This window comes from Mesoplodon densirostris, chromosome 11 (assembly GCF_025265405.1).
Source record: "Mesoplodon densirostris isolate mMesDen1 chromosome 11, mMesDen1 primary haplotype, whole genome shotgun sequence".
Taxonomy (NCBI): Eukaryota; Metazoa; Chordata; class Mammalia; order Artiodactyla; family Ziphiidae; genus Mesoplodon; species Mesoplodon densirostris.
In genome coordinates, this window is record NC_082671.1 from 24,526,076 (window position 1) to 24,544,315 (window position 18,240).

Below are 18,240 nucleotides of genomic sequence, written 5' to 3' on the forward strand. Positions count from 1 at the left end.
ACTTTTCTTAACTTCTTTTTCTTAAACCATCGGAATAGGAAACCACTAAACTGAGGACTCTTGCAAGCAGAGCTGATCTCTGAAACAAATCAGGGGGTTTCTCCAGTTTGAACTACAACCTTGCAAACCCCATTCCTTTGTTGTTGTTGGTAGTTGTATTTTCTGGTACCTTTTCCTTCAGCAAGCCATTGTAGCTATTTACAATCCAGAAATAAATCTGGTATCGTGTGAGAATTATCGGATGATAAAGTTTTTATTTTCTAAATGGTTTTGACCACCTAAAAGATGAAATTGTAATCAGTAGCTTTCTGGGTAAGCAAAGAATTAGAACAAAAGAAACTGGTTATTCTGAGTTTTATTTTGGATCTTAGGTGCATATAATTGGATTATTCATTATCCTTTATTCATGATATATTATCATTATAAGGCCATGCATAGCCTACGTATAGTCATCCATTTTTTTATTTGGTTCCTTTAAAAATATTGTTTTATTTCTAATTTCTAACAACCATTTTGAATCCTAATTTTTAAAATTTGAGGTGAAACTTACATACAGTGAAATGAACACATCTTAAATGTATTTGATGAGTTTTGACAAATGTGTAAACTTGTATAACCAACACCTCCATCAAGATATTGAACAGAAAGTCCCCAGTATCTCCTTCAATCATTCACCACTTCCTGCAAGTAATTCCTACTTTCTGTCACCATAGTTTACCTATTTTTTGATTTCACATGACAGGAATCACATAGTACGTAGTCATTTATGTCTGACTTCTTTGGCTCAACATAATGTTAGCCAAAAATGTATCAGTCTTTTTCATTGTGGAGTACTATTCCATTGTATTAGAGTAATATTCCATTGTATCAATATTATGTATGTGAGAATGCCCAGGGGAATCTTCCTCTCAGAAATGTTTCTGAGGATATAGGAAAATCTTTATAGAGCATGGGATTTTCTGAACCCTTTTATTTAGCCTTTAAAAATACTTTGACCCAGGCATGAAAATTGACATTGCCTTATTAACACAGATGCTCACAAAGTGAGGCTGCCTCTAAAGTAGCTTAAGCCATGGGCAAGTCAGACTTTTAATAAATATGGAAGCTCTATTCTTAGCATTAGTGCTTTACCACTTCAGGTTGCTGTTCTTACTCTTCTATGTAGTCCTTTAATGCCCATTTTGAATTTATTGAGACTTATTTTGTGGCCTTGCATACATGCATGGCCTGTCCTGGTGAATATAACAAGTGGATTAAAAAGAATGTATGTTCTACATTTGGATTTTTAAAAAATATTTATTTATTTAGCTGTGTTGGGTCTTAGTTGCAGCACGCAGGCTTCTCTCTAGTTGTGGGTTGCAGGCTCTAGAGCGCGGGCTTAGTTGCCCTGGGGCATGTGGGATTTTAATTCCCCAACCAGGGATCGAACCCACGTCCCCTGCATTGGAAGGCAGATTCTTAACCACTGGGCCACTGGGGAAGTCCCTGCATTTGGATGTTTTGTTCTATAAATTCAATTAGGTCAAGATGGTTGATAGTGTTGCTAACATCTATATTATTACCTGAATTTTTTCCTACCTTGTCTGTCATTCTAAAAGAAGGTTGAAAAGGAGGGACAAATGAAAGATGGGACAAACAGAAAAGAAAATGGCAGGGCAGTAGACTTAAATCCAACCATATCAACAATTACATTAAATATAAATGGACAGAATTTGTGTAATTCTCCCCTAATTGTGTCAGATTTTGCCTCATGTCATTTGAAGCTCTGTTATTAGTTGCAAAAACATTTGTGATTGTTAGGACTTCCTGATGAAATGACTCTTATCATTATAAAATACCCCTCTTTCTTTCTAGTAATACTTCTTGATTGGAAGTCATTTTTCTTATATTAATATAGCCACTCCTCCTTTCCCAGGCTTACTGTGTCTTTGGATTTAACCAGTCTGCCAATCTCTGGCTTTTATTAATGTTTATTCCATTTATATTTAATGTAATGATAAATTATATGATTGAGTTTGTCTACCATTTGCCATTTGATTTCTTTTTCTCCCATCTCTTCATTGTTCCACCTTTACTGCCTTCTTTTGGATTAAATGAGGATTTTATTAGTAGTCTATTTCATCAACTCAGTTGGCTTTTTACTTTGTCTTTTTATTTTATAGTTTTAATGGATTATATTATATATTCTTATCGCAGCCTGCTATGAATTAGTGTTAGTATTAAACACCTTTGTGCATAATGTAAGAAGTTTACCCCCTTTTATCCACCGAGCCATTAAGACTGTGATTTTTTCATAAGCCCTAACCACTCTGCATCATGTGGACGGGGGAGTGCCCACAAGTGAAAAGATGTATAAATGTGAATCTCACTCATTATGGTTCCCTTTACTCAAGAGCTGAATTCCTCATAGTTTCTACCTGGTTTTGGTCACTCTCCAATTTCTTTAAAATTGTTCTATATGTCATCCAGTGTTTTGTATTGCTATTTGTGGGACAGTAAGTCCAATACAATCTATTCCACTATTATCAGAACTGGAATTCCCATTTTGTCATTTTTAATAGCGTAATAATAACTTTTGAGTCCATCCCTAATTCAAAAACTTGACAGTAACCTTCATTTAACTTTATAACCCTTTTTCCCATTCTGTCCCTCTACGTCCCTGGCTTAAGGCAGCCATCATCCTGAATTGTGTATTATCATTCCCTCTTTTCTTTTGTATAGTTATATTGAATCTATATGTATTTCTAATATATGTGTGTGTATTTATATATTTGTATTTAATTGTTTTTAACTTTATAAAAAGTCTTGCTGAATTTACCAGAGACTTACTTTTTTATTGCCTTTTATATTGCATAGATTTGTCCAAACTACACATGCATTGTTTTAGTTTATTTTGAAAACTGTATGCAATTGCATTGTGTAAATATACCAGTTTATTCATCTCCTCTCACACTGATGGACATTTGGGCTGTTTTCACGTTTTTTTCCTTGTGACAAGTCCTACTATGAACATTTGTGTATTGCTCATGGTTATATACCTTGGGGTAAATATTGCTAGATTGAAAATGAATGTGAATGTTTAATTTTAGCCCATTTTACATTCCCATTACCATTCTGTAAGAGATTCTGTGCATTCACCTCCTTTTACAGTACTTGGTACTCTCTAGTTTTTTTTGCCAGATGACTGGGTATAAGATGGTATCACATTGTTATCTTAAATTTCTTGACTATTAATAACATTAAGCATCTCTTCATATTTTTATTGGCTGGAAGTGTTTCCTCTTCTGTTATACGTCTATTCGTGACTTCACCTCTCCCGTTTTTTTAATCAATTTGTAAGAATTCTACCCTTGGAATACCACTGAACCTATATTTAACTAATTTTAATTTATTAAAGAAGTCTTTGACCTTTGAATCTGTCATTCTTCCTGACCACCCTGTTTAATTTGCAAAGCTCTCCAGATTCCTGACCCTCTGATCTCCTGAGGATAACTGTTCAATTTTTCTCCTTTAGCACCTACCACCTTTGCCATATTATATACATATTTATTAATTGTGTTTACTGTCTGTCTTGTCCTTACTGTTACATGTAGGCTGCTATGTGATAAGCATAGAGATTGAGAGTAAGCATTTATAAACTTTTATAACACTTTAATATTGTTGTCATATTTTATTATATTAAACAAAGACTTGGTCTCTAACAAACTGGACATTTTTTTAAAAATTGGTTCTTCACCACCAGTTTGAAAAGCACGGCCTAAGTTCTCATACCTCCATGTCATAGAATTTGAAAGGTACATTTAACAGAATAGAGAAGAAATAGATAACTACCTGTCTTTCTTGGAAAGTGTTCCTGCTCTACACAAATTATAGTTGCCAACAAAGACGAATATTTGTTTTTCTAAGTTAGTGAGGTGATGAGAGCTTTTCTAACGTGAGCATTATTTTATTTTATCAGCATTCCCCATGTTTATAGCTAAGCCTGGCATGTGTCTGTCTGTCTCTCTTTTATATATATATATATATATATATATATATATATATATATATATATATATATATATATAGTATCTATCTAGATACTATCTAGAGCTCTTTGAAGTTCATCTTTTAAAATGAAAGGGAATGTAAGCCACTTAATGATATAAAATTCAAGGACCATACACTCTTTGGCTTAATCCTTTGTGTTCTCAATTTTCATGTTTTGAGGTTTCCAGCCTGAAGCGTGATCATTAAATTTGTGCCCCACCTCTCTGGACTGTGCACTAGCTAAATGTGCAAGTAGATTTTTGAGAACTCCTAGGTTCATAACCTAGCTTATTAACCCCCTGATTTCTGGGTGACTGTAAATGCGTGCCTTGGGTATTTTTGTGCTGTAGTATTTCTACATAAAATGGTAGTGATATTTTATACCTTCTGAAGGGAGTAAAGTTCTGGGAAATTCTTAGTTAAAATCTATGAATACTATAAAATCAAAGTAAGATTTCACAATGATTAAATGGCATTTTATTAAAGTGAGTGCACAACAGAGAACTGATCTAAGCAGCTGTTTATCAGAACTGTAAATATGTTTGTAAAAATAAAGTGGTAAGACCTGGTTACTTGGAAACAGAGGGCAAAGGTTTCTTTTAAGCAACATATCCTTTATTTCCCTGGTGTTTGCTACACCACAGTATCTGCTAAGTAGCAAGAGCCTTACCTAGGCCTGTTGGGAGAATTTATGTGGGTGCTTAGCTGGTACCTGAAATGTATTACTTAATATTGAAAATCACATAATTTACCTTTTTCCTGTTAATGACCAAATTTTTTTGCAAGGATGATTTCAATTTATTTTTTAACTGGTAAAAGAGTGAGTAGATTGTGACGCAATTTCAGCCTAAACCTATCTGTGAGTTAGGATCAGAGAAACAAAAATTTAATATTATAGTGGAAATCAGACAGACCTAGTTTAAAAACTGGTCTTTGTAAACTGGTTTTTGTTATACGTACTTGCTGTCTTTACAGGCAAAGATCAACAAACATCTTTGATTACATTTATAAAATGAAGAGGAATTTATGCATTTTATAGGGTTCCTCTCATGATTAAGGATTGTGGATAATTTATATTAATGTGTCGGAACCACTGTAGGCACTCACTCAGTACGTGATAGCTATTGTTATGTTGCAAAATACCAGTAGATGTGTATGTGCTTATTATATATGTTCCTGAACCATTTTCTTAGACAAATCTTACGGTAATTCCCTATTGCGAGAAAACAAAAAATTAAAGGCAAAATTGAGAGAGCAGAGATTAGGTGGGGCTGGTGCAGAAAGAACAAGTCTTATCTACACAGCATCCCTCATGGCCCTGGGCAAAGTTCCACAGCCACTTCTGATGCCCTCACAGAGACCCAGAGCTCTACAGAGTACAGCACGGAAACCATCCTACTGGAGTTTAAAACACCATGGGTGCAAGAACTGCATTGTGCTTATTTTATTAACTGATCAGTTATAGCATGTGGTCCTGCAGTACAGTAGGCAGATGAATGGTCATAGTTTGTTAAATGATTCATTTAATTCAGCTCTAATACTTCACAAATTCTCTGTATTCGACTGCTAGGTGGGGTTATAATTTGATGTTGAATTATCAAACCTGCCAGGAAGCATGTGTCATTTAAGGATGTAATGATAACATCATTATTTTTTTCAGATCTAGGTTGGAATTTGCCCTTGACAAATAGCAAAATGATGAGTGATGCAAGTGACATGTTGGCTGCGGCATTGGAGCAGATGGACGGTATTATAGCAGGTAATCTGCATCCTCTGAAAGACGCAAGCATGACATTTACTTTGCTCTCTTGACTTTTTTATTACAACTCTTTTATTACCTCTCCACTTTCATATTTTCATTTATTGTCTCTCTCCAATGCCTTTAGGTTCCCCATGGTTTCATCTTTGTCCCTCTTCTCCAATTTTTGCTAGAATTATTCTTAAATTTTATTTTAAAATGTCAAAAATTCTAGTACCATCCTGGGCTTCTAATCCAGGATAAAGGTGATTCTGGTCCAGATAGTCTGTGGACTGCACTTGGAGGGATACTGCTCTACCCAGTATCCAGGAGTGTTTTGATCTTTTCCCTTGAATTCCACATTCACTTTTCCACCAATGACTCTCACATGTATTTATTTTTCCAATTCTTTGCTATTCTTCAGGTCCCTATCTCTACCAGCCAACCAGATACTCCCCTGAAATGTCCTGTAGACACATCAGTGTCATCATTTAAAACATTAAGCTCATTATGTGTATATGTATAACTGATTCGCTTTGCCATACACCTGAAACTAACCCAACATTGTAAATCAACTATACTCTAATAAAAAATTAAAACAAAAAACAAAAAAAAAAACCCCACTGAGCTCATTATCTTTCCTCAGAAGCCCCTCTAGTTGTCTTTGTCTTGGCTAATTTCATAGTCCTCCATCCACACAGTTTCCTAAAGCAGAAGTTTAAGTCATGCTAGACACTTCCCACATGTTCCCCCACTTAGTTAATCAAATTCTATCAATTCTACCTCCTACCAAATTCTACCATTCCCTCCTCTCTAAAATCTGGCCTGTCTGTGCTACCATTGTCTTGCTTTATCTAAATAACCCTCTCACTTGATGTCCCTGACACTCTTGCTTTCCTGCTCTAGCCCATCCTTTTCCAGACCACCAGAATCTTTTCTCCAAAGTGCCAATCTGATCATCTTCTTTTTAAAAAATCTTCAGCACACCAGTCAGAATGACCATCATCAAAAAATCTAGAAACAATAAATGCTGGAGAGGGTGTGGAGAAAAGGGAACACTCTTGCACTGCTGGTGGGAATGTGAATTGGTACAGCCACTATGGAGAACAGTATGGAGGGTCCTTAAAAAACTACAAATAGAACTACAATATGACCCAGGAATCCCACTATTGGGCATATACCCTGAGAAAACCATAATTCAAAAAGAGTCATGTACCAAAATGTTCATTGCAGCTCTATTTACAATAGCCCAGAGATGGAAATAACCTAAGTGTCCATCATCTGATGAATGGATAAAGAAGATGTGGCACATATATACAATGGAATATTACTCAGCCATAAAAAGAAACGAAATTGAGCTATTTGTAATGAGGTGGATAGACCTAGAGTCTGTCATACAGAGTGAAGTAAGTCAGAAATAGAAAGACAAATACCGTATGCTAACACATATATATGGAGTCTAAGAAGAAAAAAAATGTCATGAAGAACCTAAGGGTAAAACAGGAATAAAGACACAGACCTACTTGAGAATGGACTTGAGGATATGGGGAGGGGGAAGGGTAAGCTGTGACAAAGCGAGAGAGAGGCATGGACATATATACACTACCAAACGTAAGGTAGATGGCTAGTGGGAAGCAGCCGCATAGCACAGGGAGATCAGCTCAGTGCTTTGTGACCCCCTGGAGCGGTGGGATAGGGAGGGTGGGAGGGAGGGAGACGCAAGAGGGAAGGGATATGGGAACAGATGTATATGTATAACTGATTCACTTTGTTATAAAGCAGAAACGAATACACCATTGCGAAGCAATTATACTCCAATAAAGTTGTAAAAAAAAAATCTTCAGCAATTCTCTATTATAGAAGCTGAGCAAAAGCAGTCGACTTTCATCTCCTTGTTTTCTCATCATAACTGAGGGGACTGACTAGTGGATGAGCACTTTTCACTCCCTCACAGTCCCCCAGGAGTGGTGGCTACCTAAGGTCTCATGTCATATTTTGTGTTTTGTCTCAAGAGGAGGACTTTCATGTATTTAGGAACCAATTACAACGAGGAGATGTCTGAATGGGCTTCGGGTGGGCTTGTCATGCACACACCTGGTGGTCAGGGTCAGGGTACAGTTGGTCTCTACCAGCTACCAGGGTCAGGATATAGTTGTCCTGGCCCCAGCTCCTTCGCTTTTCTGGTCACAAATTGGACTCTACTCTGCTTCGGTGGTTTGAAGAAACCAAAGGTATTTTCCTCTTCAGAAGGTTCTTCTCTTCAGGGAAGAGTCATGCATGGTTTGACCTCCTTTGTTATACTTCTACGTCCTGGAAACCCAACTTCAATTGGACCTCTTTTGTAGATTAGACCACACCTTGGGTACTGTATTCGATTCTTCGAATATTATTTTCAAAGTGTCATTGGCAAACTAAAACTTACCTAGAGAAGGTAAGCATGAAGGTGAAGAGTTTAACGAACTAAGGAACTGGTTATGTTTAACCTAGAAAAGTGTATTCTTGCTCAGGGCATGATATTGCATTGGCCAAAATGTTCCTTCAGTTTTTAAGTAAAAATAAAAGACACATTTTTCATTTTCACAAAGAACTTTATTGAACAGCATATTCACCCTTTTGTTCCACTACTTTCTGCCATTTTTCAGGCAACTCCATAATTCCGCCTTCACAAAACTTTTTATCTTTTTGAGCAAAGAACTGTTCCAGGTGCCTTTTACAGTCTGCCAGGGAATTGAAATTTTTTCCATTAAGAGAATTTTGTAAAGATCAAAATAAATGGAAATCTCAAGGTGCAATGTCTGGTGAATATGGCAGATGAATCAGAACTTCCCAGCCAAGCTGTAGCAGTTTTTGCCTGGTCATCAAAGAAATATGCGGTCTTGCATTATCCTGATGGAAGATTATGCATTTTCTGTTGACTAATTCCGGATGCTTTTCATCGAGTGCTGCTTTCAGTTGGTCTAATTGGAACCGTACTTGTTGGAATTAATCGTTTGGTTTTCCGGAAGGAGCTAATAATAGAGGACTTCCTTCCGATCCCACCATATACACAATATCACCTTCTTCGGATGAAGACCGGCCTTTGGTGTTGGTTGGTGGTGGTTCATTTCGCTTGCCCCACGATCTCTTCTGTTCCACATTATTGTACAGTATCCACTTTTCATCGCCCATCACAATATGTTTCAAAAATGGAACGTTTCCATTATGTTTAAGTAGAGAATCGCATGTGGAAATATGGTCAAGAAGGATTTTTTTGCTTAACTTATGTGGAACCCAAACATCAAAGCAGTTCACATAACCAAGCTGGTGCGAATGATTTTCAGTACTTGGTTTGGATATTTTGAGTATGTCGGCTATCTCCCACGTGGTATAACGTTGGTTGTTCTCAATTAATGTCTCGATTTGATCACTGTCAACTTCAACTGGTTTGCCCGACCGTGGAGCATCGTCCAGCAAGAAATCTCCAGCACGAAACTTCAGAAACCACTTTTGACACCTTCGAACAGTCACGGCACCTTCTCCATACACTGCACAAATCTTTTTTTTTGCGTTTCAGTTGTGTTTTTACCTTTCTTGAAATAATAAAGCATAATATGCCGAAAATGTTACTTTTTTCCTTCCATCTTCAATGGCTACACAAAAATTCACTAATTTTGATGTTTTTATTCAATGCACGCTGATATGACAGCTGTCACATGCAATCTAACAAAATTGTTTCAAATGAAGTTAAAGACAACTAAGTGCTATTAGAGCCATCTTACGGAAAACCCGAACGAACTTTTGGGCCAACCCAATATATGTTTCATATTTTTAATTAAAAAAATTTTTTTATGTTTTAACTTTTAAAAAATCGAAATACAGTTGATTTACAGTGTTAGTTTCAGGTGTACAGCAAAGTGATTCAGTTATACATATATATATATATATTCTTTTTTCAGATTCATTTTCATTACAATTATTACAGGATATTGAATATAGTTCCCCGTGCTATACAGTAGGTCCTTGTTGTTTATCTGTTTTATATGATATATGCTTTTAAATAGTTGAAGGACTATTCAACCATTTACTCTGTCACAATTTCAGAAAATATAACAACTAGAACCAATTCTAGGCTCTTACCAGAGGTTACATGTAACCTTACACTTTTAGTGAAGCTCTAGTCAAGGAAAGTGGTATTTCTGGAGCAGTAGTTGAGGGATTACATTTTACATATTCCACTAGATTGGTGTATTTGTTCCTCAGCCCTGGCAGGGCTTCAGGACCAGCATTAGAGTTATTAAGAAAATCAAGATTCCCCAGCTCCCACCTCAAACTGAGTCAGTCAAAGCTTCGTGGGTAGGATCTGGATTTATATTTTCAAATTACCATCAGTATTTCTCCAGCTGAGGTAAGAGGGAGAGGAGGAGAACTGACTACAAACATTTGGGGAATTTTTCTGCATACATATCTCTCCCCTCTCCCCACCTTGTTTTGTGATGGAGACTGAACAGAATAGAGGGTTACCATGGGCTCGTGTGTTTTTTAATGATATCATCAGATGATCCTAATACTTAAAACTGCTGGAATAGGACATTATAGTCTGTCTGGGTTTTGATGCTTTTCTGTTCTTCCTTCCTCTTGACATACTCTCCTCTATTTTTTCTGAGATCTCGTCTCAACTTTACAGGGTTTCCTGAGGGGGTTGATTGAGACAGTTATGTGGCTCCATTAGCGTTTACCACTGTGCATATCAGTGGTCACCATCAACACAATTTGGTAGATGTTTGGTTCAAATCTTGTGGTCCAGTATTAGGAATATCAATAGAATGAACCAGCTGAAAGAGAATTCCTTTCCGCATTGTGAGAACTGGCCAACTGGAGAGAGAACTTACACATTGGCTCACAAGTCTCATCAGTTGTAAGACCTTCAGATTTGTGAGGTGATGGCCTAAATATCATAACTCTTGAAACTTAAGTAGAAAGTTAGTATGTATGTTTGATGGTATGTATATTTGATAGACCAGAAAATAAAAATCAAAGAGATGAAGAGGTGTATATGAGTACTTTCAGAATGGGCTGTGAGTCAGTTGTATGGATTTAAGTAGTAGAATGTTTTCTCTAATAAGTAATAGAAAACAAAAAGGGCTGTAAAACTATGTTTTCAAGCTGATGTTATCAAGAGCATTTGAAAGTAGCCTGCAAACAAAATCGTGTGGGGGGGGAATGTTTATACACACATGCACATGCATATACAAATGTACACATGTAAGTTATTGAAGTTCTTCAGAGATTAAATTCTGGTCAGTTAACTGGGAGCTGGCCCTCTTACCTTTGAAATTATGCTATGCAATTTCCACCTCAATGTGCAACTTATTTACAGGGCATTTAGAGTTTATGGTTTCTAAAATTTGTATTTTGGGGAATACATGGCTCCACCCAAACTGATCTGCTACCTTCTTAGCCCTTGTTTCCTTGAGGTCAGCACATCTTACTCCAAAGCCTACCATACTCTTACTACTCCACATAGCTGGCCCCCCTGTTAGATATTTGATCATTGGTATTTATCATCAATTGCATGGTTTTTACTATTTCACCAAGTGACTATGCCTTGGAGAGGTTTACGTGATTGAATTCTCTTTTCCCTGTTCCTTGTTTGGTCATTCCTCACTGTGACTAGACTTGCTTGCCACCTTCAGCTTTGGTATATTATCCAACATAAATTGCACTCTCCGTGATTTTTTGTTTTTAAACCTAGGTTCTAAGGCCCTGGAATATTCCAATGGGATTTTTGATTGCCAGTCTCCCACCTCCCCGTTCATGGGAAGCTTGCGAGCTCTGCACCTTGTGGAAGACCTGCGCGGGTTGTTAGAGATGATGGAAGCGGATGAGAAGGAAGGCTTGAGGTGCCAGATCCCAGACTCCACGGCGGAAACGCTCATCGAGTGGCTGCAGAGTCAAATGGTAGATGTCTGCTTGTTACAGTTCCCGCACCGTGAATCTTCTGTTGCTTATTCCAAAATTTAGAATGTAGAATATCTGATCAGAACAGGAAAAAACAGTTATAGGGCAATAGGTTTGCCCTGATTCTATCCCTTAAGAGATTCCGATTCCCTTTTGACTCTAAGGATAGTTTTTTAAAAAAATTTATATTTGGCTGCGTTGGGCCTTCGTTGCTGTGTGCGGGCTTTCTCTAGCTGCGGCAAGCGGGGGCTACTCTTTGTTGTGGTGCGCGGGCTTCTACTTGCGGTGGCTTCTCTTGTTGCGGAGCACGGGCTCTAGGCGCGCAGGCTCAGTAGTTGTGGCTTGCGGGCTCTAGAGTGCAGGCTCAGTAGTTGTGGTGCATGGGCTCAGTTGCTCTGCGGCATGTGGGATCTTCCTGGACTAGGGCTCAAACCCGTGTCCCCTGCATTGGCAGGCAGATTCTTAACCACTGTGCCACCAGGGAAGTCCCAGGATAGTTTTTTTAAAAATGCTGTTAGTATACATTTCATGAGTGCCAGCTGGTCATCTGATTTTACCCATAAAAGTGGACTAGCTTTTCAGTTGTGCTTGAATGACCTGCTGTGGCTTAAAAACAAATAGTCCTGTGAGGGAAAGAACGCTTGCACTTAATAGATGCTTTCCTGGTAATACTGGGAAGTTTACTGTAAAAGGACCCAGTAGCAATTCAAAATAGGGAGTGCAGTGAATAGATACTTCTAATAACAAGGGAGCAGTAGTTGATGTAGTTGATGTCAAGTGCCATCTAGTGGTTGTGGCAGTCATTTCAGTTCCAGTGCATGAGTTAAGCTGTGGATTGGGCTTTAAATGGTGCTCTTATTCACTGAACAATGAGCCTCTTTCTAGGCATCCGGCAGATCTGCCCTTTCCCGGGACATAGTGGTAAATACCGTGGTTTTAGTATGTGTTAAACACGTAAAATCTAAAGAATATCACAAAAATATTCAGAGGAGAAAGTAGAACAGGTGTTTATTTTGTAAGTATTTAAAGGATGTACAATTTTTAGGAAGATGCATGAATAAGCCTAGAAGTTAATTGTATCAATATTTATATAAAAGCTAATGAAGGGCCTCCCTGGTGGCGCAAGTGGTTGAGAGTCCGCCTGCCGATGCAGGGGATACGGGTTCGTGCCCCGGTCTGGGAGGATCCCATATGCCGCGGAGCGGCTGGGCCCGTGAGCCATGGCCGCTGAGCCTGCGCGTCCGGAGCCTGCGCGTCCGGAGCCTGTGCTCCGCAACGGGGGAGGCCACAACAGTGAGAGGCCCGCATACCGAAAAAAAAAAAAAAAAAAAAAAAAGCTCATGAAAATTGTATGAAAGAATCAAGATCTGTTTTTGGTCTGTGGTGGAAATGCAAACTGTTTGCTTTGGGAACCTTAATAGTACATCCTACGACTAAAGTATTTTCATGTGATGTGACACAAATACCGGGGCTCCCACCCAGTCCCATGCTGGACCTTCTTACCTTTCCGGCCAATATATTGTACCTTTCCATTTCAAGCGCAAACAGTACGATCCATCTTTTAGTGGTGGTGCAGCTATGCAACCTTGATAGTTAGAGATATTTTACTTTTTATAATACACAGTGCCTCATTATTGTACTTTATAATTGCTCTGCAAGTTTCTCCTCTAGATATTTAAGTATCCAGGTTTGCTGATTTCTTTGGAGAATTGTTCATGCTCTGAAACCAGACATTTCCTAGCATATTCCTTAGGCTATTTCTACTTCCTCTCTCACCCCTTCTTTACTCCATGTTTTCCTGACCATTCAGCACGTAATAGGAAAGAAACTTATGCTGGTAGAGGAGCCCATTCCCAGCCAGCATCCAGAGGCAGACAATGGCAGCCATAGCTTGAGAGTACTGCAGTTGAATTTTTCACTTGTGTCCAAAACATTTCCATTAATATGTGCTTAATCTGTTCTGTTACAGTATTTCTGGAAAAGATTGAAAGTGGTGATGATGGTATCTGAACCTAAATCATGTCATTCATACCTTTTTCAGAAACTTCCAGTGATAGTCACAGCTCACTGAGAGAAGCCAAAGCACTTGCTGGATTGCAAGGCCTTTAGGACTTACTCCTCACTGCTTTCTGACCTAGTGTCTCATTGCACTTCCCCTCTTTCACTCCACTTCAGGCACATGGGATTCCTCACTGATTCTCCAACATGCTGGGGAAACTGGCCTCAGGGCCTTTGCACTGGCTGTTCACTCTGCTTGGAAAGTGCTTTCCTCGGATATCTGTATGGCTAGCTTTCTTGCATTCTCCTTTAAAAGTTGTGCTCTCAGTGAGGCCTTTCCTGGCCACCCTATCTAAAATTTCACATATTTATTCTTCGTAGTACATCTCCCTGCTTTATTTTTTTCTAAAACTCACCACTTTCTTACGCAGCATTTATTTGCCATATCTATATGTATTTTCTATCTCTCCAACTGGAATGGAAGCATCGTGAATCAAAGATTTTTGCCTATGTTTAAAACAAACCAAAAGTGTATCGATGTTGCCTAGAACAATGCTTGGCATTTAGTAGGTGGTCAGTAATTATATTTGTGATAAATGATGCTCCATGAATGATTAAATGGCATATACATTTGGATGAACTGAGGTTATTTATTGTGTTAAATTTATTCTTTGGATGCATAATGGCTTGTTAATTTGTGTTTGGGGTTGCTCTCTATCTTAATATTTGACATTTTAAAGTTAAGTAGCCACAAAATGACAAATACTTTACATACCTTACAAAGATTCAGTTTTCATCCAAAAAATGACAATAAAAAAAAACTAGACGTGAGTCCAGGGAGGTAAGTTTGTGGAAGGTTAAACTTATTTATATTTGTCCAACTGATTTATATCTGTCCCCTCACGTGGACCCCAATCCTTCCAAATTACATGTATTTTCTCAAGCACGTAGAAAATGAAAAAAAATAAAAGAAGAAAGATGGCAAAGGGCAAAGCCCAAAGCAAGAAGGGGAGAATGGGAATGAGTGTTTGGAGTAATAAAGGCATAGGTGTGACATGAATAGTCAGAGCTTACCCTGTAGCAGACTTTAATTTTAGGGTCTTAAGGCTTGCAATTTAATGATTTGCTGATGGTATAGCTTTCTCCCATTTTAATATGTCAGAAGTTGTGATGTGTCTTACGATCTTAAAAGAGGTATCTATTATACACGTTTTAGCTGGGATTGTTTCTTTTAAATAATAAGGTACCTAGAGTAGTCAAATAAATTCACGGAGACAGAAAATAGAATAGTGGTTGCCATGGGCTGGGGTAGGGAGGAATGAGAAGTTAATATTTAACGGGTACAACAGCTTCAGTTTTGCAAGATGAAAAGAGTTCTGTAGATGGATGGTGATGATGATTGCACAACAATGAGAATGCACTTAGTGCCACTGAACTGTCTATGTAAACATGGTTAAAATGGTAAATTTTTATGTGTGCTTTACTGTAATCAAAAGTTTTAAAATTAATAATTTGATAAAATTTAATGGCATCTTAGAATTGGAGGAACACAGAATCCTACAAATTGTATTGTACGTGGGATAATCATCAAAATAACGAATAAAGGAGATCCTGTCGTAAAAAAGCTGTGAACGATAAAGAAGGCAGGGCTGTACATTGGCAGTTACAAACGCTGGCTCCGGAGACAGCAGACTTGAACTTTAAGTGTTGACTCTGACTCTTAGAAGCTTGTAGGATTTGGGGAAATTTTCTTAAGCTGTTTGTCTCAGTTTCCTCATCTGCAAAATGGGAGTGATAGTTTCTGCCACACAGGGTTATGAGGATCCCACAAGCTAATGTACGTTGAGTGTTTGTCGGTGAGCCTGGTGGAGGGTTAGTCAAAAAGGTAATACTGAAGAGTGGATTGTAGAGAGCAGAGGGAAACGTTTAACAGGACCCTTTGCAATGAGGGAAAGAAAGGGATGAGTCCAGTTACAAGGGGGATTAGGTTACCAATTATTTCTACAGTTTACTTCTTTGATAAAAGAGTACAGATATTTCCCAGACAATGGGGAAGCTTCCACAATATTTTAGAAAAACTTATTAATGATACTAGTTACGTAATTAAGATTTCTTTCATGTTTAATGATGGCCAACTTGGGAGTCCATGTACTTGACTGACTGATGCTAATCTACTCATTAGTGCAACTGGGCATTTGAATTTCTAACTATTATTTTACCCAAGCCAGGAAGATCCCCTGGTTTCCTGTAGGGTGCAGGTTATTCCTTCGCTACTGATTTCTGCTGCCTGTTCAATTGTTTCATATGATCAGAAGCTGGATAAGAAAAAAGAAAATAGTAACACTAGTAGCATGTTAGAGTGAAGGGTATTAAATCTACAAGAATGAATTTGTTTTAATCAGGTAGCTATACCTGTAGCCTTCTAGGAATGAGTAAGTTTCTTTTAGGACTTGGAAGTTTGTCTCCTGTGGTTAAAAAAAAATCAATTGAATACAACATATTTGTTCAATAACTGAAGTATAATTCTCTGTTTTGATTGTGAAATGTTGTGTGTTAACACAAATATTAATAATGGAGAATTATGTGCTTTATCAAGCTCAAAGTTTAAGAGAGCAAATAGAAAAATATGTCTAATTGTTTGAGCCAAACAAGTAGTTTTGGTTTACTTTAGAGCTAACTCGATGAATTTTCCTAGAACTTTCTTACAATGCTTTTTCCAGTAGATGGAGCTGAGGTTCATGACCTTGACCAGATCCTGAAATCCCAAAGTGTCTGATCATTTGGCATTTTTAATTATGAAGCAGTCTCAAAATCACCAGAAATTACAAAAAGACAGTTTTCAACAAAGTGAATGAAAATACTGATGGTAAAAACTGCAAGTCAGGCACCATAAGCCATGAGATAAGTAGCGTATAAAATGGGGGAAATGAGGTGTTCTTGACTGGCTTCTGACCTGTTAAATCATTATAATGCATTTCTACCTTTTCTCTATGTTAAAAAAAAGATAATATTAATCCTAAATGTACCTCGTTTAAATGTTTTTGTAAAAATAACAATATTCATAATTTATTTAAAGAGTTCAGACACGGGGTATGTTCTCTCCAGGGCTGCTGGCTGTTCTTCCCGAGTCCCTGACCCTCAGCCACAGAATCCATCCCCATCCCACCATCCCCTGATCCCTGCTGCTCTCTGGCCAGCTTCTCTTTTCCTGTGTACCTCCAGGGAATGTTTTTTCAAGCCTTGGCAAACAAGGTACATCCTAAGATTGTATCCCATATGTGGTCACAATTATCTGAGTTATGCCACGTCTCACTGGGACATCCTGGTTGAAGTTAAACCTGTTTTTCCCTTAGGCTTCTGGAAACCTCACATGGAAAGGGTCCACAGAAACAGGAAAGCAAATGGACCAAGTCAGCAGAATTCTCCATCAAGAGAGGCCAGTGCTGTGTGAACAGTGAGAGAGGCACTTTCAGTGGAATCCCAGGCTACCAGTAGTTGTTGGAATTGAATAAAAAGATTCCTCTATTCTTTTATGAAAGTGAGTTAAGAAAGAATAAGTGGCAAGAAAAATAGGGACAGCATTTTTTCTTGATCTGGTTCTTTCGCTGGCTCTGCATCCTGTCACATAGCTAGATTTTAATAAATATGAATAAAGGAATGAATAACAGGTGAATGAATGCATATGGTGCCCTCCTAGAATAGGAGCTGGGCCTTAGTTTCTACGGGACCTTCTGTTCTCCCTCCTTCTGGGACTCAGGGGACTTTGGAGTACACCTGGGACCAGGATAATGTTGCAGCCTCATCGTGTACCCCCTCCCTGCTACAGAAGCTTCAGGAGCATGGTGATGTGTATGAAAATAAGGCGAGGAGGGGGTACAGCCCATCTTCTCTGCTCAAGAAAAGTGTCTAAAAGAACTCTTTAGGAGACACTAAAGCAGTCTAACCTCACCCTGTATTGGCTGTGGATGCACGCATGAGGGAGGTGCTGGCATGCCCTAGCTGTGTAACAGGATAGCCATTGTATCTTGGCAATTAATATTTTAATTTGGCACAAATACTCCAAGGGAAGCTCTCTCACTGTATTTCTAAGAAGACTGGCAGATGAAAGCACTTGGCATCTGCTGCTTTCCCCAGCATTTCAGATGTAGTTACATTTTTGGAGTAGTGACCCTCAGAGGCTGGCCTACTGCTGTGGTGGTTTCTCTCACTCCAGAGTACTGTTTAGTTAAGAAGATACTTTCTGTCTCTGGGAAACAAGCACTGTGAAAATTAAAACCCAGAAAAACAAAACCTCAAAGCCATAGTCTAATTTTGACCACATCTCTAATCTTGACTTGGAAAGTACAGAATATATTCAGGCTCATTCGGAGTTTCAGTCTTTGATGTACTTTCTGACAACATTGAATACACTGATGTCTTTCTAGGAGAGGGTCATGATTGGGCTTTTGGGATGGGACGAAATGTGTGTGAGGTTTATTTCCCCTTTTGGTTTTCTTTCTGAGCAGAGATGCTGAGAGTTTGGAATAAATAGAGGGCTT

General features: G+C 38.2%; 1 protein-coding gene across 10 annotated transcripts in view; it reads left to right on the forward strand.

The window, feature by feature from the left end:
* The window catches only part of PPFIBP1 (PPFIA binding protein 1), a 184,433-nt gene that overhangs the window by 107,533 nt on the left and 58,660 nt on the right, over nucleotides 1-18,240 (forward strand). For all 10 annotated transcript variants that reach the window (XM_060114029.1, XM_060114030.1, XM_060114028.1 and 7 more), the window contains 2 exons: nucleotides 5,690-5,788; nucleotides 11,499-11,704. In XM_060114029.1, the coding sequence (XP_059970012.1) occupies nucleotides 5,725-5,788; nucleotides 11,499-11,704 (270 nt within the window). In that variant the 5' untranslated portion in view covers nucleotides 5,690-5,724. The remainder of the gene's footprint in view (nucleotides 1-5,689; nucleotides 5,789-11,498; nucleotides 11,705-18,240) is intronic.